The 22,096-nt window shown below is 41.6% G+C and overlaps 1 protein-coding gene and 1 long non-coding RNA gene across 2 annotated transcripts in view; one reads left to right on the top strand and one right to left on the bottom strand.

Annotated features, from left to right (window-relative positions):
* Nucleotides 1-22,096, top strand: part of LOC115355360 (NACHT, LRR and PYD domains-containing protein 3-like) — a 237,381-nt gene that overhangs the window by 199,258 nt on the left and 16,027 nt on the right. The window contains exons 9-13 of the mRNA XM_030046130.1: nucleotides 15,462-15,575; nucleotides 15,856-15,969; nucleotides 18,373-18,451; nucleotides 19,560-19,788; nucleotides 20,018-21,812. Coding sequence (XP_029901990.1) covers nucleotides 15,462-15,575; nucleotides 15,856-15,969; nucleotides 18,373-18,451; nucleotides 19,560-19,788; nucleotides 20,018-21,812 — 2,331 coding nt within the window. The remainder of the gene's footprint in view (nucleotides 1-15,461; nucleotides 15,576-15,855; nucleotides 15,970-18,372; nucleotides 18,452-19,559; nucleotides 19,789-20,017; nucleotides 21,813-22,096) is intronic.
* On the bottom strand, nucleotides 14,740-20,077 carry LOC115355380 (uncharacterized). The gene is made up of 3 exons (XR_003927874.1): nucleotides 20,007-20,077; nucleotides 18,466-18,473; nucleotides 14,740-14,754 (listed from the first exon to the last, which is right to left on the bottom strand). It is a non-coding gene; the product is annotated as an uncharacterized LOC115355380 (long non-coding RNA).

Here is a 22,096-nt window from a genome sequence, read left to right as displayed (position 1 = left end):
TATTGAGGTGATGTGTTGATTGGCAAAGCTCACTCTTCCCCCAAGGTCTCTTGGGTAGTCAGCCGACGATGGTAGCGCTCCATTCGTCCACCCACTGTCTCTTGAATTCCGTAGCCAAACCTTAATCTCATCCTCAACTTCAAAATCCTGAGGACTTGGCTGGAGGGAGCATTTTCTTACAGCCTCTGAAACATAAAAGTAAAGGGGCCTATATAAAATACTGGGTGTAGTAAGCAGTATCTATATGCTATATGCAGGGTTTCCTCTAGGATTTTTGGTGGTGCAGGTGAAACCACTGGAGGGGTTGTGCCTCCCAGATTTGCTTCCCTCCATGTGATTTTCCCCAGACATACATCCATATTCCACACAAAAACAGCATTTCATTCAAATTATGTCAAATTTGGTGATATTCGGCGTTAAAAAAAAAATAGATTGCCTTTTATTTGGCAAATTTAGGCCCTACAATGTATAACATTAACGATAACATTAGGGTCGTTTTCACAGGCTTGACCAAAAAATTGGATTAAATTTAATCTTGCCCAGGTACCTTTCTCTTGCCCTTTTCTCTCCCTCTGCAAGCGCACAGCAATAGTAATCAAACAGGCGGGTGATGACTAAAGTTAATTGCAGTGTAATGTAACATTTCATGATATTTAAATTATCATTTAAAACTGATTATGATACGTATATTTGCGCAAATAAAGGCTACATAGCCTATATATGTGTATATATATCCATTTAAAATTGTTTTAACATCTGGAAGGAAAAAAAATCATCATTCCGAAGGTGTGGCGGCTTTTATTTTGCCGTGGCGGTGCGCCACGATGAATTACATGTAGCGGAAACCCTGTGAGAAACAGGATCATAAGGACCACTAGCCCAGGGGTGTCCAATCCTGTGCCATGGAGGGCCGAGAGGCTGCAGGTTTTCATTCCAACCAAGACCTCCACCAGAGGCCTGTACCATAAAGCTAGATTAACATAGCCGGGCTTTCTCTTACTTATCTGGCTTCACTTAACCAGACATCCACACTCCAGATTTTCGGTACCATAAAGCCGGCTCTTAACTCACTAATTCAACCCAGGCTTTTCCAATCTAGATCTGCGCTCACATAAAAAGGGCGGTGTTTGCTGCATGTGACCAGCCGCATACTTTACAACGGCGGAGCAGACGTCAATAATCCAGGCAAAAAGCAACACAGTTGCAGTAGCCAAAAGACGCAAGGAATGCTGGCAAAAATCGCCGACTGTGTCAATGCATAAATTAGTGCGATTATAATCTGACTTCCCCACCATGACGGCACGAGTCGATCTGACTACAGTAACATTTGCGTGTTCAGTAAATGAATGTGTCTCCCACTCAGCCACACACTCCTGCAGAGGAACTGGCCCTCTCTCATAGTGAGGGTAGACCCTTGGTGGAGGTCTGCCCTCAGTTTGAGTTTCAGCAGAATCGTCACTTTGATTCAACCGGTTTTGATATTTCATTTTATAAACCATCTGACGCCTCGTGTTTATTCTGCTGGTTAAAATATTATTTCACTGTCACTTAAAGACTGTGAAACATTTGACACCAACTCTCATGTGGACTTTTCAGGGCAGACACCCTAAATACTAAATATGAGCAAACTAATGGAAACCTAAAGGAGCCCAGAGGCTGGCGTGTATTTTATCAGACTTTTATTTAACCCTCTGAATTAAATTCTCCTCATTTATTTTCAAAAACATTTTTTTATAAAAAATATTACATCAGTCTACAAGATCAATTATTGGTTGGGCAGTGCGGAGTCATAAGTTAAAAAAAATACAAGAAGAATTGTAAAATGTATTAATTTGAATTTTATAAAAGAAGAAGAAAGGGAAAATGGGCAGGCCATTTTCCAAGAGAGCTGACTGGTCAGCAGGTGGGGCTTTTCTACCTGCTGAGCTCTTATCCTGAACTTAACCTGCTCTGGAGCAGGTTAGGTGTTCAGCATATGTTACCACGGCAACGTAGCCCAATAAAAAGTAAGCCACCTTTATGGTACAGAAAAGCCAGGGTTAAGCCTGAAGTTAGCTCACTAAGCCGAGATCCAGCTTTATGGTACAGGCCTCAGGTGATTTCACTGATTAGCTCCTCCTTTCTGATACAAGGTGAGATGATCAGTGAAGTCACCTGGTCAGTCACCTAGCTAGTTCGAAAAAATGGCGAATGGTCGGAATCAACTAAAACCATATTCAAATACAATCCCAGGAGAACACACACTATGACAATATTTGCTGTAACATTAAACTTTAAGATGAAACATTCCAATTAAAACTCACCTCGGGAAAACACCACCTTCAGCCAGGAGACGTAACAGTTGCGTTCTGTTCTGGTGCGGCATGTTGTGAAGAGGCTCAAGTGCGTAGTGATATATGGCACCTCTTCAGCAAAAAATAGTTCCAAGCATGTAGCGCTCTGTCGCAGTCATTGAACTTTACATTTGTAGCGTAAATAAATAAATAAATAAAAAATAATAATAAAATAATAAACCATTTAATTTTGTTCCTAATATGCAGGGTCATATATTTCTTTTAAAGCTTTGAGTCTTTTTGATTTTAATTGAGTTTTTTTTTTATTTATTTTTCACTTTTTCTTTCTTTTATGACTATGAGCCAATGGTTGGAAGCCAGACATATTTTTACCAGCAACTGTAAAATGGTAAACTGTTAATTTTGAACCCTGCTAAACCTTTTAAAACATCAATTATCTATTAAAAATCAGAGACTTTTCTTGTTAAAAACAAAAAGTAATATTTGTTCATGAGTTTTTAAGTGATCATGTGCAGACACAATCCAATTCAAATAATGGATTTTTTATGCTTTCTGTGCAGAGGCTATAAATGCTGTGTCTCTCTGAATTTCAAATTACATAGAAAAAAAAAAAAAGCCGCCAAAGCGTGGGAAATGACTTTGGGCTGCCTGCACAAAACCAGCATGGGCCCAACGGTACAAAAGTTGCTCTGGACCCAAATGGGCTGGCCCACACTGGGCCAACATGGGCTTTCTGTGGGCAATCCACTATTATGGGCTGCTTACGGAGAGCCCGTGGTGAGCTCAGAGCTTTGGGCCTTGCCTGGGCAAGCCAGCACTGGGCCTGTGTAGGTTTGGTCTGGGCTGGCCCTAACCCACAGTGCCCGCAAAAAGCCTGTGTGGGCCCCACTGGGGCATGTTTGCAGGGGACCTTCATGCTGCTCCATGAACATTTCTGATCACAGGTTAAAGGAAGAAAATCAACTTATCCTCCAATTCAAATCTCTGTTGTACAACATGAAGTTCACATCAATTCCAAAATCATATTTTTATCCCAAATCATCAAAATAATAATTTAGAGAGCTAATACTTTCAGTACAAACTCATCTGTAACTAAGGAGCATAATGAGAAACATAAATCACGTCATAAATTTCAGCTTTAAAATATTCTGCGTCCCTTCAAACTCCTTTGCTAACAGTGGATTTTCAGCCAGCAGCTGTTCCTCAGCAGCTCAGCCACAATAATGTACAAAAAGAACACACAGTTCATCCAAACTAACAAACAATAATGTTTCCCACACAGCAGCAGGACACAACATGTCTGCATCTCAGCAGAATCTCTTTGAACCGACTCACATCAAGTTTTCAGGCCACCAACACTTTTAGCCATTTTAGCATTGAAGCTAGCAGACTTAAGCTCGCTAACAGTTTAGCATAAGTCAATGGAGATCAACACAGAAAGAATTAGCATGGCGGCTAGCAAACATAAAGCCTCATGCTCCCAGTTTGCACACACTCGGACACTCGGCCTTCTCTCTCTGTTTTTCACCTTCAAATGAATTTCTCCGCTGTTTGAACTCAGTTTCTTCCCAGTTCAACATGAACGTTTGGCTCCGCCCCTCCACCTTCACTCCCGCCACCAGGCTGTCAGGAGGCGGGCTCAAGCCTCTGATTGGCTGAGTCACACTAAACTGCCATTTATTGGCTTTTTATCACAAAACATTCCCTTGTTTTTCCATGAAACTTTTTTAAAACACAAAAACATGTAAACATATGAAATATTGATTTATTTATTCCCAGTGTTTTAGTGTGACGTTCTAAATATTGATTCAGATATTTATTTATTGGTGGTTTAACCGCTCTGGGCTACACTTCTATACAGCAGTTTGACATCCATTCATCACATTCCATAATGTGAATGGATAGTTGATATAGTCACTGAAGAATTCATAATAATAGTCAAATTAAAAACAAATATCTGGATCAGCTGAACAAGTTGTGAGCTGAGATCAAACTTGTGTCTATATTGTGTTTTGTTCTGTCCATCAGATTCCTGTCAAGTCAAACTGGACCCAAACACAGCAAACAGACACCTCCTCCTGTCTGAGGACAACAGGAAGGTGAGACTGGTGGGAGAGGAGCAGCCATGTCCTGATCACCCAGAGAGATTTGACTACTATCGTCAGGTGATGTGTGGAACTGGTCTGACTGGGAGGTGTTACTGGGAGGTCGAGTGGAAGGAATGGGTTAATATCGGAGTGACTTACAGAGGAATCAGCAGAAGAGGAGACAGTGATGACTGCAGGCTTGGAGGAAACGACAAATCCTGGAGTCTAGAGTACTCTGATAGAAGAGGTTTCACTGCCCGACACAAAAACAGAAGAACAGTCGTTCCTGTCCGTCCCTCCTCCTCCTCCTCCTCCTCCTCCTCCTCCTCCTCCTCCTCCTCCTCCTCCTCATCCTCCTCCTCTGGCAGAGTAGCAGTGTATCTGGACTGGCCTGCTGGCTCTCTGTCCTTCTACAGTGTCTCCTCTGACGCCCTGATCCACCTCCACACCTTCAGCAGCACCTTCACTGAACCTCTGTACCCTCTGTTTGGGGTTGGGCTGAACACTTATTTTCTCGGGTCCTCAGTGTCTCTGTGTCAGATGGAGTAACGAAACACTCAAACTCAAACACAAACACACACACACACACACACAAACACACACAGACACACCCACACACAGACACACACACACACACACACTCACACTCACACACAAACACACACACACACACAGACACACACAAACACACACACACACACACACACACAAACACACACACACACACACACAATCACACACACAAACACACACACACACACAAACACACAAACACACACACACAAACACACACACAAACACAAACACACACACACACACACACACACACACACACACGTACAACAACATGGATATTTGATCTGCAGACTTTGAACCAGACACAATCTACTGACTGAGGATTCATTCACTTTTCTAAAATTAAACTTTATTGTAAATGTGAACTATTGGAGATGATTTTACAGTTTTTCTCGATTGCTAAAACACAAAAACTGGTTCCTGTAGCACAAAAACCCAAACCTTTTTGTCATTCCCAGAAGCACACACACATTTTCCATAACCATAAACACAATTCACCTGTTTCCACACGTTTCAATATTCAAAACTCTTTCTGCAAAACCTTACACCCAAGCAGCCAGATAAATCATTCACTGCAGTGTGTTCATTCAGCAAACACACGCTCTCAATTTAATTAACTCAAGTTATCATGACCTAAACTCAGAGACCACACCTTTCTCCAGGTGCAAACGCTCGACCTAAAAACTGTTAACACACCAGTCAGAATTGTGGGTCAGTAAATAGGCCTGGAGGCTTGTTCATGTGCTTTGGAACAGTGGATCACAACCACGCCAAAAAGAGGAAGAGGAAGAGGATGAAGCAACTTTACCGTGTGCCTTTTGAGAGGAATTCTGACAGGGTTAAGGATCAACGATTCTAATATGTGCAGGTTATTGCTATACAACACAGAAATGTTATAGTATGCAGAGTAAAGGCCCATCTTTCATTCCAATACACACAGTACTGTGTTTGAAGTCAAATGTGTGTTTTTGACTCCTGTAGAGAAGCTTTGAGATGGATGCCATGGCTGACCCTCATGAGTACATCTTTATCTAACCCTAACCCTAACCCTAACCCTATCTTTCGGACCTCCTCCACATTGCCTCATCCTCCCGTTCCCTCAGATCCTCCTCCTCCATCCACCTCTCTGTGCCCTCCGTCCACCTCAGCACCATGGGGAGCAGAGCCTTCAGCCACTCTGCTCCCAAACTCTGGAACTCACTCCCCCCGGACATCCGCAACATCGACTCTTTCCCTCTGTTCAAATCTAGACTTAAAACTCATCTGTTTAAAACTGCGTACTCTCTGTAATTGCATTGTTTCCATTGTTTTTTAGTTAGTCTTTTACCTGTGTTTTTATTGCTTGTTTCATCTTTTGTAAAGTGTCCTTGAGTGTTTGTGAAAGGCGCTTATAAATAAAATGTATTATTATTATTATTATTATTATTATTATTATCGATGAAGCAGGCTTCAATCTGACAAAAAGGCGCAAAAGGGGCCGCAACATCATTGGACACCGAGCAATCACACAAGTTCCAGGCCAGAGGGGGGAGGCAGCATCACCACGTGTGCAGCTATTAGCAATCGTGGCATCCTCCACCGCCATGCCATACTGGGTCCACAAGGGGGGGTATTTCCCATGCTGCCTGGCAAGAGCAGACATAATGTGTGATGCTGACCAAATACTATGGCCTGACCCTGACCTGAGACAAGATCATGCTGATGCTGTTGCCGATGCTGATGAACCTGTATATGTGCTGAATATGGAAATACTGTGAATAAAACCTATTGTGGACATTTTGGTGGCAGCGTTTTGAATTAATCCCTCCAGTGTGCAACAAACACTCATGTAGTCTGTGTTTTGACAGCTTATGTGTGTTGTCTGAGGGTAAAAACTAATTGGGACCCAGAAGTTGGATGTTTGTACCGTTGGGGGTGAGTTTTTAGAATTGTGTGTGAAGATTTGAGAAAATGGTGAGTTGTTCCAGGAATTGTGTCTAAGCAATTGAGAAAAACTGTAAACCGATGATGATGGCACAATGTTTTCAGTTCTTCATGCCTGTCATGACCTTGTTGGCCTCTAGGTGGAGCGGTGAGCACATCCATTCTGCCTGGAGTCCACGAGACTGGCAGGTGAAATCAATCAGCGCTCCTCCAATCAGGAGGGGAAACCATTTTGTCTGGTTTGCTTTATGACCAACAAGACCTCTGTCCCCGTGCGCCCCTCAAAGCTCTGCTTTGGTTTGGTTTTTTCTCAGTTTGGTAATGCCGTGTATTTATTTATTTAGCTCCATTGGTGACTAACTCCAGTGTTTCCCTGATGTCAGCTTGTGTTTAAATCTCACTCTGTTTGTTCAGAGCCACAGACACTAAGAGTTCAAATGTAAAGCTAATTTCTTCTGTCATCCGTTCTTCTCTGTTTCTGGAATTGAGTACAGACCCGCCGCTTGACGATGTTAAAGGGGAGCTTCTTATGGAAGTAAAGCTCCTTTATTGTGGAATCTGCCCAACTTTGGTGCTTCATGTCCAAAATTGGGACGTCCCTCTAGGCTCCTCCTGATTTGACTGTTTTCCCACCACTGAATGGACGTTATCAGTCATAATCCCCCCCACAGGTTTGGGTTAGAAGGTCCCTACCGTGTCTTGTAGTGTGCCAGAATCTGAGTTAACCAATCACATGGGACCCTGGATCCAGACGCACCGTGACGTAGAATAAAGGTCATGGTGGTTGGGCTGTTGGATGGACCAATCACACAGACCTTCACTCCAGAGATTTGGTAGGAAAACCCACCACCTGGCCCAGAGGAGTGGTGGCCCTTTTCAAACACCTTTTACTTTCTTCAGTAGCTTTGTAAAAGAACTCAGAATGAGCTGAAAACCTCATGCAGGACAACAGAGGTTATCCAACTTTTTTTTTTTTTTGGCTTCAGTTCCCCCTTTCCATAATTTCTGAATCCAAGTTCCCACTTTACTCAACTTCAGCATTTTGCTTATATATATACACTATATTACCAAAAGTATTCGCTCACCTGCCTTTACTCATACTATGAACTGAAGTGCCATCCCATTCCTAACCCATAGAGTTCAATATGATGTCGGTCCACCTTTTGCAGCTATTACAGCTTCAACTCTTCTGGGAAGACTGTCCACAAGGTTGAGGAGAGTGTTTATAGGAATTTTTGACCATTCTTCCAAAAGCGCATTGGTGAGGTCACACACTGATGTTGGTCGAGAAGGCCTGGCTCTCAGTCTCCGCTCTAATTCATCCCAAAGGTGTTCTATCGGGTTCAGGTCAGGACTCTGTGCAGGCCAGTCAAGTTCATCCACACCAGACTCTGTCATCCATGTCTTTATGGACCTTGCTTTGTGCACTGGTGCACAGTCATGTTGGAAGAGGAAGGGGCCCGCTCCAAACTGTTCCCACAAGGTTGGGAGCATGGAATTGTCCAAAATGTTTTGGTATCCTGAAGCATTCAAAGTTCCTTTCACTGGAACTAAGGGGCCAAGCCCAGCTCCTGAAAAACAACCCCACACCATAATTCCTCCTCCACCAAATTTCACAGTCGGCACAATGCAGTCTGAAATGTACCGTTCTCCTGGCAACCTCCAAACCCAGACTCGTCCATCAGATTGCCAGATGGAAAAGCGTGATTCATCACTCCAGAGAACGCGTCTCCACTGCTCTAGAGGCCAGTGGCGGCGTGCTTTACACCATTGATTCCGACGCTTTGCATTGCACTTGGTGATGTGTGGCTTGGCTGCAGCCGCTCGGCCATGGAAACCCATTCCATGAAGCTCTCTGCGTACTGTACTTGGGCTAATCTGAAGGTCACATGAAGTTTGTAGCTCTGTAGCAATTGACTGTGCAGAAAGTCGGCGACCTCTTTGCACTATGCGCTTCAGCATCCGCTGACCCCTCTCCGTCACTTTACGTGGCCTACCACTTCGTGGCTGAGTTGCTGTTGTTCCCAAACGCTTCCATTTTGTTATAATAGAGCTGACAGTTGACTGTGGAATATTTAGGAGCGAGGAAATTTCACGACTGGATTTGTTGCACAGGTGGCATCCTATGACAGTTCCACGCTGGAATTCACTGAGCTCCTGAGAGCGGCCCATTCTTTCACAAATGTCTTGTTTCACAGTCTGCATGCCTGAGTGCTTGATTTTATACACCTGTGGCCAGGCCAAGTGATTAGGACACCTGATTCTGATCATTTGAATGGGTGAGCGAATACTTTTGGTAATATAGTGTATTTATTTATTTTGGACCTGCTGGTTAAAAAAATGTAACTTTATTTGAGCATTTCCAGCAAATTCTCATAAACTCATAACCAAATCATCTGGATATAAACTTTCTGACTGCTGAGGAAAATAAATTTAGGAAACTAAACTGCGTTGGTGTTGTTTATAGCCTTCTGTTTCAGTTCCCTAAGCGGTGACCGGCTGCTATTCCAAATGCCAGATGTAAAGCAGTGGTGGAGGATTATAGCCTACTTTGTACTCTTAAAATCATATACAGACTTCCTCATGAGAAGCCCTGACGATACATCTGTGGATCCTGGAGCTGCAGGTTTATGGAAGTGAGACACAGGTGAGGAGCGAGAAGATGGAAAATAAGCCAATGAGAAGCACCGATGACAATCTGACGACCCCCGAGAACAGATCTGAGCCCACTGACCGCTTCAGTTCTTAATGAAAAATAACATTTAAAGACTTTAAAGCTCAACTAACCCTTTGAAACGTGAGCAAATTCAGATAATTTCTTTGAAAAACATACATGCAGGCGATGAACAAATTAGCAACAAATGACCTGAGAATTAGCATGAAATTGATAAAATAAATAATAAAATGATAAAGATGAAGAAGAAAAACAACCAACAATGTGTTAGATTATGATACAGGGAAAATACCCATAATTATCCTGAAATTTAAAAACAATTAACCACTTAAAAATTCCCACAAAAAAAAAAAAAAAAGTCAATTTTGTTCAGAGGGTGAAGTAAAACTTTTCAACTGTAAGTAAAGAAGAGCTAAACAAGATCCTCCATGAATTTTATGGAGCTTTAATTTCTATAATAACGAGAATGAAATGCCTCAGAAGAGTCAGCAGCACGGACAGTACCCGCTGAGGCAGAGTCAGCACCATGGACAGTACCTGCCAAGGCAGATTCAGCACCACGGACAGTAGCCGCCACGGCAGATTCAGCACCACCGACAGTACCCACTAAGGCAGATTCAGCACCACCGACAGTACCCACTAAGGCAGATTCAGCACCACGGACAATAGCCGCCACGGCAGATTCAGCACCACGGACAATAGCCGCCACGGCAGATTCAGCACCACGGACAGTACCTGTCAGATTTTCCAAGGAGATGTGCTGCTATACCTTTGTTCTTTTTATTAATGCCTTAATGTTATCAGTTATTAATTAGCCTATCAATCGTTATTAATTTGTTTAGTCTATGAGTTTCCTTGGCCATTGATGGTTTGCATCTGTACATTGAAATACACATTTAATAAATCACCACATCTGTGAAAACTCGTCTTTATTTCAGAGGTAAAGTGGTAACAGCCTGAAAAGGTGATTATATAACTCTGTTCAGCCTTAATGTGACTGCTTACTGTTGTTACTTTTGCTGCTTAGCCACATTAATCAGAGCTGACGTTAAATTGGAGTGACACACCCCCAGCTGAAATAAAACATCTGCCGGTGAGTTTATGAAAAGACAGATGTTTGTTCTGGCGCCGATACTGGAAAGCAGTAGCCTGTATTGAAATATAACTGTTAATATAAGTTTGTTGTAGATAAAAACCAGCTGTGCTGCTGAGTCGCTGTCACGGCACCTGTTAGCTTAAAAATGACTGAGAAGTCGGCAGAAGTATAGGCTAACATGATGAATGAAAAAATATTTTTTTCCGTGCTGCTTTCCGAGCTTAACTCTAGTTAAGCTCTAAAATTAGATATGAAAATGAACCCAAATGCTTGTAAACTAGCCCAGTGATTTGCGATGCCATTTCATTTGAATTGATTTCATTTCTGATCCACAACTGTGGAGTGGTTTCCCAGACGGGAATTAGGCTACGCCCAGTCGCAAACTAAAATGCCCTTTTAAACTGGAATAAGTCCAAATCACTTTCTGGAACTCTCTGGTCTGAAATAGTTCTAGATTAACCGTAATCTTGATTTAAATTATTTGATTCCAGGCTGAAGGCTAGTGTTAGTCCAGAGGTAAATGAAGGTTTAAATGAAATGTCCAAGGCAGCAGGTTGAACTTCAGATTTTTAGTTTTTTGTTTGTCAGAGGAGTCTCTCCTCCAGCTCCAGCATTAAAGTGTGTATTATTATTCTTATATTCCCTGTGTCAGACAGCTGAACATGATTTTAACATCACATGTACAACAACATGGATATTTGATTTGAATCTAGTTACTGAAGATGAATTCAGTTTTCTAAAATTAAATTTTATTGTAAATGTATACTATTTGAGATTATTTTTATTCATTACTTATTGTCACTCTTTTGTAAAAATATACAAAAGATATGTATGTATGTGTAAAAATATGTCCATCTGAAGTTTGGTTGTGTTAACCTTTGTTAACAGTTAACCCTAACCCTATTTTGAAAATCCAGGAAGTCCATAGTGTAAATGCTGTGTGCAGAAATTTTAAACAACTTATTTAGAGACATTTTGTATGAAACTCAAAATGCTGTAAAAACTATGCTGGTAGAAATAAAGATGTGTGCGCGACGGATTAAAACCCAATTGATCAGAGGGAAAAATGGATTATAGGTTTGTAGAAATTATTCAGAAATTATTACTGAAAAGATGTGGCTTGTTTTACTGCTTATGTCTTGCTGATCTGTGATTGTGTGTGTGTCTGTATCTTTAATAAATTTGTATGTGTTTTTTGTCACCCTGCTTGAAAGTGGGATTTTGTGTTTGTGGTGGGAAGTTGTGACTTTCTTGGACTTTGGTGTCAGCTGCTAAACAAAAATCAACATTCTTGATTTGCTGATTGTGTCTGGGGAGAAATAAACGAGGTGCTTTATTTTGTTAATCAATATTGTAGAGAACATTGGTGATTATTAGTTCTTAATTTTAAATTTAAAAAGAATTGTGAAGTCAGAGATTGAATTTTTTGTTTCATTTTAGTAATCATTCTCATAGCAAAACCGTGAGTGTAATAATCACAGTTACCATGAAGTACCATGTTGTAAAACTGTGGATGCTACATTAAAACATGTTTTTTCATGTTGACTTGTTGTTGTGTGTCAGTAGCAGCTCATGTATGTGCAGCAGTGTTTCCCTGCGTGGCCGCTCAGCTGGACAAACAGCAGCGCGCTCACAGCGGAGGAACACTGCAGTGTCAAAATTTGGCCGCCAGGTGTCGCTGTTGTATGTCCTCTGTGATGCGTCCCAACCGGGAAATCAACACCAGTGGAAACAGACACAGCGAAATAAACTGGATACAAATGTCACAACAACAACAATCAGAATCAGAATCAGCTTTATTGGCCAAGTATGCGTTCACATACAAGGAATTTGACTCCGGTAAACTTTGTTCTCTCTTAAATAAATTAAATTAAAAAAAAAGAGTGCAAACAGACATAAATTAAATAACAAAAGAAAAAACAGAGAGGCTGAGAAAAAATAAACGTTTAAACAACAACCACTATAAGAACTATGTACAGGATGCTGTGCAGTGGTCTTCCTCTCTGTCTGCCCCAAAAAGTTATAGTAAAGTTATTAACGTGTGCGGTGGTTTATTTTTTGTCTTCAAATAAATAAATAAATAAATAAAATATCAGTCAGTAAGTCAGTGAGTGTCACACCTACGACGGCACATCTGTCTCTAGCCTAGAAGACATTGAGTTTTCTGAATTTGCCTTTTTTGGTGCAGCAGCTGTGATCCATTTAGATGAATTTATGCACATGGGCCGACTTTTTATTTTGTGCCGATAAGAGCCTGTGTTTGCAAAATGTTGTTGTTTCCCGCTGTGGCCACGTGAGCTGCTGAGCCAATCACACAGCAGTGGCCTTGGAGGAAAACCAGACTGAAGTGCCAACATGCTGCCACCAGGTGTCAGTGTTATGTTCAAACAACACAACACAAAACTTTTTTTTTTTTAATGAAAAATACTGACTAAAGCAAAGAAAAAAGACATAAAAAAAACCCTTTAGGGACTCTGGAAAAAAGTCTCTCTCTCTCTCTCTCTCTCTCTCTCTCCCTCTTTCTCTCTCTGTATGTTTGATTTTTTAGTTCAATTCAAAGGCCTTATTGGCTTTAAAGTTACAAGAACAATTTTGTCAAAGCATCAAAGTACAATAAACAAAAACATGAAACATGAAAAAATACAATAAAACACTTCAAGCAGCGTTTGTGTGTGTGTGTGTGTGTGTGTGTGTGTGCGTGCGTGCGTGGGCGTGTGTGGGTGTGGGTGTGGGTGTGCGTGTGCGCGCGTGGGTGTGGGTGTGTGTGTGTGTGCAGCTCATTTATAGCCCATCAGGTTGTGGCAGTTTGATACGCCCTCACACAGAGTTGACCTTCAACCTCTCTCTCTCTCTCTCTCTCTCTGTCTCTCTCTCTCTCTCTCTCTCTTACTTTCACTTATCAGTGTGACTCAGACGACTTCACTTTACACTTTACAGAGTAAGCCTCTATTCTTCAGGCCCATGATGTTAACTCTCATTTGATTTAGTTATAATTAGATAATACGATGGAATAAGCCTCTATTTGTGACTAGAGGTTTGAATGTTGGCTACTTAAAGAAAGTTTGACGACGGCACAGAGACGTCCTGTCACCTCTCGGTGTGGCAGCAGATCACTCCCAACATGAAAAGGTACTGTCACCAAAACTTTATATTTCTGTTTTTCTGTATTCAGCACATTCATTCCTACTTTCGATTAATTTATCTGTAATGAGACAAAAGAAAAAGTGTGACAAGAAAAAAAAACTGTTCACTATTTTGGTTCAAAAAATCGAAACCTAACACTCAGCATGTGTGTGTTAATGTCAAAGCGATGAACATGTTTATGGACAGGAAAGTTTTGAAGCCTGTTGTCACAGAGCAGGACGGCTGCTGCTCGGTTCAATTCAATTAAATTAAATTCAAAGAACTTTATTATTCCGTTAGGAATTTCAGTTGTGCAGAGCATCAGTGCGTAAACTTGACATCACAGACACATACAAGACAACACAGCACAATATGAAACGACAGTATAACACAATGCGTCCCACAGGCAGGTGAGTGAGTTAAAAATACACATCAGTGAAAGAGTAGGGACTAGTTAAAAAAGATTATAAAAATTGTATAAAACATACAAATAAATAAATAAATAGGTCAGTAGATCAGCCATTCATCAGTCTGATGGATGTAGGCACAAAACTTAGCTCTCTTGGTTCTGAATGTGAGTGACCTGTACCTCTGACCTGAGGGCTCTGGAGGCTCTGTCAAGTTAATCATGAACGTTTCCTTAACTCTTGATCTCTGCTCTCTGGAGTGGGAAGCTGCTGTGATAAATGATATTGGTTTGGACTTTGATAAGGAGGTTGTTTTGTGTTGCCTGTTTGTTTCCTTTTATTCCAGTTGAGATCTGTTTTCTGTTTATCAGAATTGTTTTAGGCTAACAGGGTTTTAATCATCCTTTCTGTCACTTTTTCATAAAATTAGCCTTCCTGTTCACTGTGATTGATTGCTATACTGTGCATGTTACATGTTTGGTCTCCTAATCGGCTGCTGAGCGCCCCCTAGTGGTTCATTAGATTTACAGCTGCTTAAGGCCCAGCAGCTTCACAGCTTGTTGACTGTCTGCTGCTGTCACTCACCTTTCCTTCAGTCCATCAGCACAGAGCCCAGCTCACACCTCATTCACTTACATTACATTTGCTTGGATTCAGTCTGTGTCCCTATATGTGGAAATGTAACTGATTAAAAAGTAATCAGATGAAAAATAAAATAAAGCAGCTTCTGTGGCTGGTTCACTAAAAGTTAATTTCTAAGCGTGGTGGTCTTCCTCTCTGTCTGCCAGGATCCAGCAGGAGAAACCAGACAGCTGTGTGAGAGACCCGTCTAAGAAAGCTGGAATCAGTTTTAAAGATGAAAAGAACTCCTCTGACACTGAGTAGGTTGTCTAATATTTAAATATATAGTTGACATTTAATTTTTTCCCATGACCTTTCCTCTAGTGCCACCAGCAGGCCCAGCAAGACATCTGCATTAGAAATAAAGGGACTGTTTCTCCATAGAGGGTTTGCTGAGCACCGTACTCTGTTTCAGGCCTGTCCTGTTTAAAAATCATGTGGTGACACATTCACACCCAGGAGTTCAGTGCAACCAGACTTTTGTTAATCAGCCTCTGGGAGTTGCACAGTAAAAGCACAATGTCTGGCATCTGAACACACCCACTCTTCACTGAATTTCCAGAAGATACTTTTTTTGAACTCGTAACCTTGTGCTCAAAATTCGGATTCTCTGATTTGGACACCACTGCCCCTCTTTAGTTAATATTTTGTTTAAAGCAGGATCAATCAGGAGAGACCAGAGTCTCCTGAACCCAGCTGTGTGTCCATGAAGAGTGACTGGTCTATGGATCAACCTATTCTGTTCAAAGATGGACACCACTCCACTGAACAGAGGTAAGAATCTCAAACAGATGAGTTTGTTGTTTTCCAGCTCTACTGAGAAGAAGTGGGAAGTCATGATGAGACACAGAAGATCTCTTGATGAAGTTTCTTCAGAGCAGCAGCATTTACAGTGAGGTTCACCTGCTACTGATTCATTTCTATGATTATTATGGGCTGTTGTGCGCTTTTTATGAGCTATGTATTGGTAATACTGAGATGTCCTTAGATTGCTTCAGGCTTCTCTAGATTAAGAACTGCTGCTCTTCTTAAGATGATCTTTCATCTCAACCAGGATCAATCAGGAGAGACCAGACTCCCCTGAACCCAGCTGTGTGTCCATGAAGAGTGACTGGTCTATGAATCAACCTATTAATTTCAAAGATGGACACCACTCCACTGAACAGAGGTAAGAATTGAAAACAATTAGTGCACTCCAGTATCTCAGCTGATGAGAGTGTGTTGCACTTGTTAAGGCCAAGTCCTGATGGCAGTGTCCTGGGTTTAAATCAGACCTCAGGCCATTTGCTCCATGTCATTCCCTCTGTCTCCCCCAGATTTCCTGTCTTTCTCCACTGTGACTATCAAATAAAGCAGAAATGCCAAAACAAACAAACAAACAAAAAACTGTAAATAAGAAACAGGTCAGAAACATGGTTACATAGCAGCTCAGCATCCTCTGCAGTAGTTGTACCAGGACAGGACAGGTCTAAAGGAAAGGGGGGCGGGGTGATGATTTACATTAAAGACACCTTTCACTGGAATCAAATGAAGTGGTCATCTGGCAGTGACTTGGAGTGTGTTGGTTTAACTGTAACTCTTTCACCTCAAATGTTCTTTGTTCTTGATGTTTGTACCACCCTCCCTCCTCTAACAATGAATTTTATGAAAATCTGAAAAACATGCTAAAACTGTGAGATTTGAGGAAAGAAGTCATGTTGACGTGTGATTTCAATATCAACTGGGTGGACAGGACAAACAGGAAGGCCCTCAAACAGACCACAGATATTTTTGATCTAACACAATTGATTGATGGACCTACTAGAATAACCACCTCCTCTCAAACACAGATTGACTTGATCTTTAGTAACAGACCTGAAAGGATAGTGTGGACATTCAGCTCAATGTTGTTTTTCCAACGTGTGAGAATCTCATTCCAGTGAATATCACGTTTCACACTTTTAACATTAATATAACACAGAGCAAAGTACAAATGATTAGAAGCTTACTGTACATGTACAACTTCAGAACCAGTTATAATGTTATCAGGTGAAAAATCACAAGCAGTTTCTGAGTTCAAATATCTGAGCATCCTCATTGACTCTCAGCTATCTTTCATGTCTCATGTAAAAATTTTGTGTCACAGGTTCCTGTTTAACCCATTTAACTTCTGATGTACCAGAAATGCAGTGACCACTGATGCAGCCAAGTTGTACATGAATTCAATGATAATGTCACATCTCACCCACCGCTTAACATGTTTTGCAAAAGATAAAGCACTTAAGCCACTTGAAACTTTGTACAAACAAACTCTCAAAGTTTTGGGATAGAAGTCAAACAACTACAACCACTGCCACATTTTAAGAAAATATACAGTTTTGAGTTGGGCTAATCTAATCAAGTATGCAAATCTCTGCTCTGCTTCAAACAATAATCACACAGAGGTTCAACCTGAGAAGACTGTGTTGTACCTATTAGAAAATAATTTTTAAAATTTTGTAATTTTAGGTTGCCTTTTACATCTCTGGCCAAATGACAGCAGATGAAAACTAGCCTCTCCAGCTGACTCTGACTCAGTTACAGTTTAATTGTTCATTAGTGTGTGTTGTCCCTGAAAAATAAACTAATAAATAAAACACATTTTGTTGTTATCCAGCTCTACTCAGCAGAAGTGTGAGGTCATGATGAGATACAGAACTGATCTGTCAATTGAGCTCCTTCACCTCCAATGATTAGTGGCATTTACAGTGTGTGTGTGTGTGTGTGTTAGTGATGGGTCGGTCGTGAACGAACCGGCTCTAAGAGCCGGCCCTTTGAAGTGAACGACGGGAGCCGGCTCCTGATTGAGAGCCGGCTCACACACACACACACACACACACACACACACACACACACACACACACACACACACATGAACAGGAGAACAGGAGGGAGGGAGACGAGAGAGAAAGAGAGCAAGGGGCCACAATGAGAGACAACACGAACGCGCTGGAAAGGTGTAGCTAAGAAAATGACAGCAGGAAAAGGAGTAAAATATGGACCCATTTCAATTTTATTGACAATAGAAAGGCAGAGTGTAGAGTCTGCAAGAAAAAAAATCTCTTATCGAGCCAGCTCCCCAAACTGTCCAGAACTGTCCACCATCAGTGCAATGGGAAAAAAAAAAACACAAGAAAATGAACTTGATATTAATGAAGGTGCCAGTGTGTCTACTGCAACTGTTGCTGCTGCTGCAGTGTGTACAGCAACTCAATTCAACTGTAAATAGTTAAACGTTTGTTTTTGTATTTTATAATATATTTTTTGTAGCACTAGAGTGAATAAATAAAGGCATATTTATATAATAAACATTTATAAATAAAAAAAACATAATGCATGTTTTTTGACATTAGTAATTCATTTTACACATAATTTTACATTATTGTTGGTAATAAATTAATTTAAGCAACAAAAAAATCTGAAGAGCCGCTTGGGAGCTGAAAGAGCCGACTCTTTTTAGTGAGTCGAGCCAAAAGAGCCGGTTCTCTAAAAAGAGCCGGAATTTCCATCACTAGTGTGTGTGTGTGTGTGTGTGTGTGTGTGTGCTCTACAGAGTCCACCAGCAGAGCTCAGAGCTTCCCAGTGGTCGGCCAGCCTCAGAGCATCAAACAGACCTGGACTCCATATTTAAGGTGTGTAAATGCACAGCAACACCTTTTACTTCAGCTATAAATTTGATGTAAAACAACCATTCTGGTTATAACTTCTTGTCTCATTGGGCTTTCAGTCTCTGTAAGATGGATTTGAGATTTGTGTTCTACAATTTTATAAGGGAAGTCAAATTCATATTGTTTAGTTCCCTAAACGTCAGGTGTCTAGGGAACTAAAGGGGAGGCAGCACACTAACACTTCAAACTTTCAGATGTAAGAATCACCACTAGGAAGACAGTGAAGGTGACCATATATTCTAATTGCAGGTACAACAGTGTGGTGATAGCAGCTTTCCTTCTTAAATTGGACAGTGCCCAGTGCTCAGAAAAGCAACCGTTTTTATGATTTACAATATGTACATGTTGCAGACTAAATGAAATCAAGAGACTCAGTTTTTGAGTAAACAAAAGAAAATAAATGTAAAGGATCACAGGTGTTGATAAATCAAAGAACAGAAAAAAAGAACTGACCCTCACTAAATCTTGAGTTAGTCCACCTACAAATGAAATAAAAGAGAAAGCTAACTACTCTGTTCTCCACACAAAAATACAGTGGATGGCAAACCCCTCTTCCCTAGTGTCTCTTAAAAAGAAAAAAAAAAAAAAAAAAAAACTTGGATGTGCAAATATGCAGGGTACCCCAAACATACATAGCCCAGTCTCAAATCAACAACAAATAATAGAACAGGCTACTTTAAATACAGAGAACCCAGACTAAACAAAGGTCTAGGCCTGAAGTAACAAAGCTTTCAGCAAGTCAAACAAGGAGATGCAAAGACAGAGAGGGGGGACACAAGTGCAACAGTGGAGCTTATATAGTAGAGTGGGGCATAGCTGACTGGAGGATGATGGAGGTCTGATGATGATTGACAAGGGTGGAGACCAACCATGAGAGGCCAGGGATGAGGAACAGAGATGAGCATGTAGTCTGAACTGATCATGAACAGCTGCTTCAGATGAACTGGTCGACCACACAGAACCTGAGGAGGCAGATAGAGGAATAAAGAAAGACGAGGGGGAGGAAGACAAAACAAATCCAATGCAGGGTGTGCAGAGCGTTGGCACATAACAATATATTATTCTGTTCCAGATGCTGGAGGAGAACGCTGCCACTTTTGTGAAGAACGAGCTAAAAAGGATCCACAGGATTCTGAATCCAGACTACCCAGAATGCTTAGGGAGGCAGGGAGAGGATGAGAAGGTGATGGACGATGAGGAGGAAGAGCAGAGGAGCAGCATCAGAGAGGCTTTTCTGCAGATCACACTGCACCTCCTGAGGAGAATGAAGCAGGAGGAGCTGGCTGAGCGTTTGCACAGCAGTAAGAGACTTTAAACAGTTTGAACATGATGGACTCCATGTTGGTAGACCAGAGAACAAGATATCTTGATAAAAGATAATTCATGAACATGGGTCTAATGAGAACAGTTTTATAATTTGTGAGTTAGATGGAATAGAACTGTAAATTTGAGTGTCATCAGCATATTATAACATCTGCTTATTGGTGCACTTTTAATTTATTTTTTTCCATTCAGAAACCTTTGCTGCAGTGTGCCAACGTAAACTCAAATCTAATCTGAAGCAGAAGTTTCAGTGTGTGTTTGAGGGGATTGCCAAAGCAGGAAACTCAACACTTCTGAACCAGATCTACACAGAGCTGTACATCACAGAGGGAGAGAGTCAAAAGGTCAATGATGAACATGAAGTCAGACAGATTGAAACAGCATCCAGGAAACCAGCAGGAGCGGAAACACTGATAAAATCTGAAGACATCTTTAAACCTTTACCTGTAAAAGATAAGCCAATCAGAACACTGATGACAAAGGGAGTGGCTGGCATTGGGAAAACAGTCTTAACACAGAAGTTCACTCTGGACTGGGCTGAAGATAAAGCCAATAAGCACATAGAGTTCACATTTCCATTCACTTTCAGAGAGCTGAATCTGCTGAAAGAGAAAAAGTTCAGTTTTGTGGAACTTCTTCATCACTTCTTCACTGAGACCAAAGAAGCAGGAATCAGAAAGTTTGAGCAGTTCCAGGTTGTGTTGATCTTTGACGGTCTGGATGAGTGTCGACTTCCTCTGGACTTCAACAACAACCAGATCCTGACTGATGTTACAGAGTCCACCTCAGTGGACGTTCTGCTGACAAACCTCATCAAGGGGAACCTGCTTCCCTCTGCTCGCCTCTGGATAACCACACGACCCGCAGCGGCCAATCAGATCCCTCCTGAGTGTGTTGACATGGTGACAGAGGTGAGAGGCTTCACTGACCCACAGAAGGATGAATACTTCAGGAAGAGATTCAGAGATGAGGAGCAGGCCCGCAGAATCATCTCTCACATCAAGACGTCACGAAGCGTCCACATCATGTGCCACATCCCAGTCTTCTGCTGGATCACTGCTACAGTTCTGGAGGACATGTTGAAAACCAGTGAGAGAGGACAGCTGCCCAAGACCCTGACTGAGATGTACATCCACTTCCAGCTGGTTCAGTCCAAACAAGGGAACATCAAGTATCATGGGAGAGCTGAGACAGATCCACACTGGACTCCAGAGACCAGGGAGATGATCCTGTCTCTGGGAAAACTGGCTTTTGAGCAGCTGGAGAAAGGCAACCTGATCTTCTATGAAGCAGACCTGGCAGAGTGTGGCCTTGATATCAGAGCAGCCTCAGTGTACTCAGGAGTGTTCACACAGATCTTTAAAGAGGAGCGTGGGCTGTACCAGGACAGGGTTTTCTGCTTCATCCATCTGAGCCTTCAGGAGTTTCTGGCTGCAGTTTATGTCTTTCTGAGCTTCACCAACACTGATTTCAATCTGCTGACAGAGCAAAAATCAACCTCCAGGTGGTTTACAGTATTCAACAAGAAATCTAAATTAAAACTCCTCCTCCAGAGTGCTGTGGACAAGGCCTTACAGAGTCCAAATGGACACCTGGACTTGTTTCTCCGCTTCCTCCTGGGTCTTTCAATGGAGACCAACCAGCGTCTCCTACGAGGCCTGCTGACACAGACAGGAAGTAGCTCACAGACCAACCAGGAAACAGTCCAGTACATCAAGAAGAAGATCAGAGAGAATCCCTCTCCAGAGAGAAGCATCAATCTGTTCCACTGTCTGAATGAGCTGAATGACAATTCTCTAGTGGAGGAGATCCAACGGCAGATCCAACTGAGTTCAGGAAGTCTCTCCACAGATAAACTCTCTCCTGCTCAGTGGTCTGCTCTGGTCTTCATGTTGCTGTCATCAGAAGAAAAACTGGATGTGTTTGACCTGAAGAAGTACTCTGCTTCTGAGGAGGCTCTTATGAAACTGTTGCCAGTGGTTGAAGTCTCCAAAACATCTCTGTAAGTGTCCAGATAACTCAATAAAACAAATGTCAACATTTTCACAGAAAGCAAAATAGAAGCATTTCTAAAGTCATTGTTTATCTGACTTTGAGCCTCACTGCAGGAATGGTACCAATAATGCATTTTATCATCCTGAGAACACTGGCAGAGTTTTGCCTTTCTGTCACACGAACATAGAGACAAGCTAATACACAGTTTTATCATTTGCAGAACACAGTATGGTAGGTGAGGCCGTCGACATCTGCTTTTCTATTAAATTTCTGTCCAAGCAAATTCAAAAT

This window comes from Myripristis murdjan, chromosome 23 (assembly GCF_902150065.1).
Source record: "Myripristis murdjan chromosome 23, fMyrMur1.1, whole genome shotgun sequence".
NCBI classification, from domain to species: Eukaryota; Metazoa; Chordata; class Actinopteri; order Holocentriformes; family Holocentridae; genus Myripristis; species Myripristis murdjan.
Note: the sequence above shows the minus strand (reverse complement) of the source record. Positions and strands in the feature narration are given on the sequence as shown.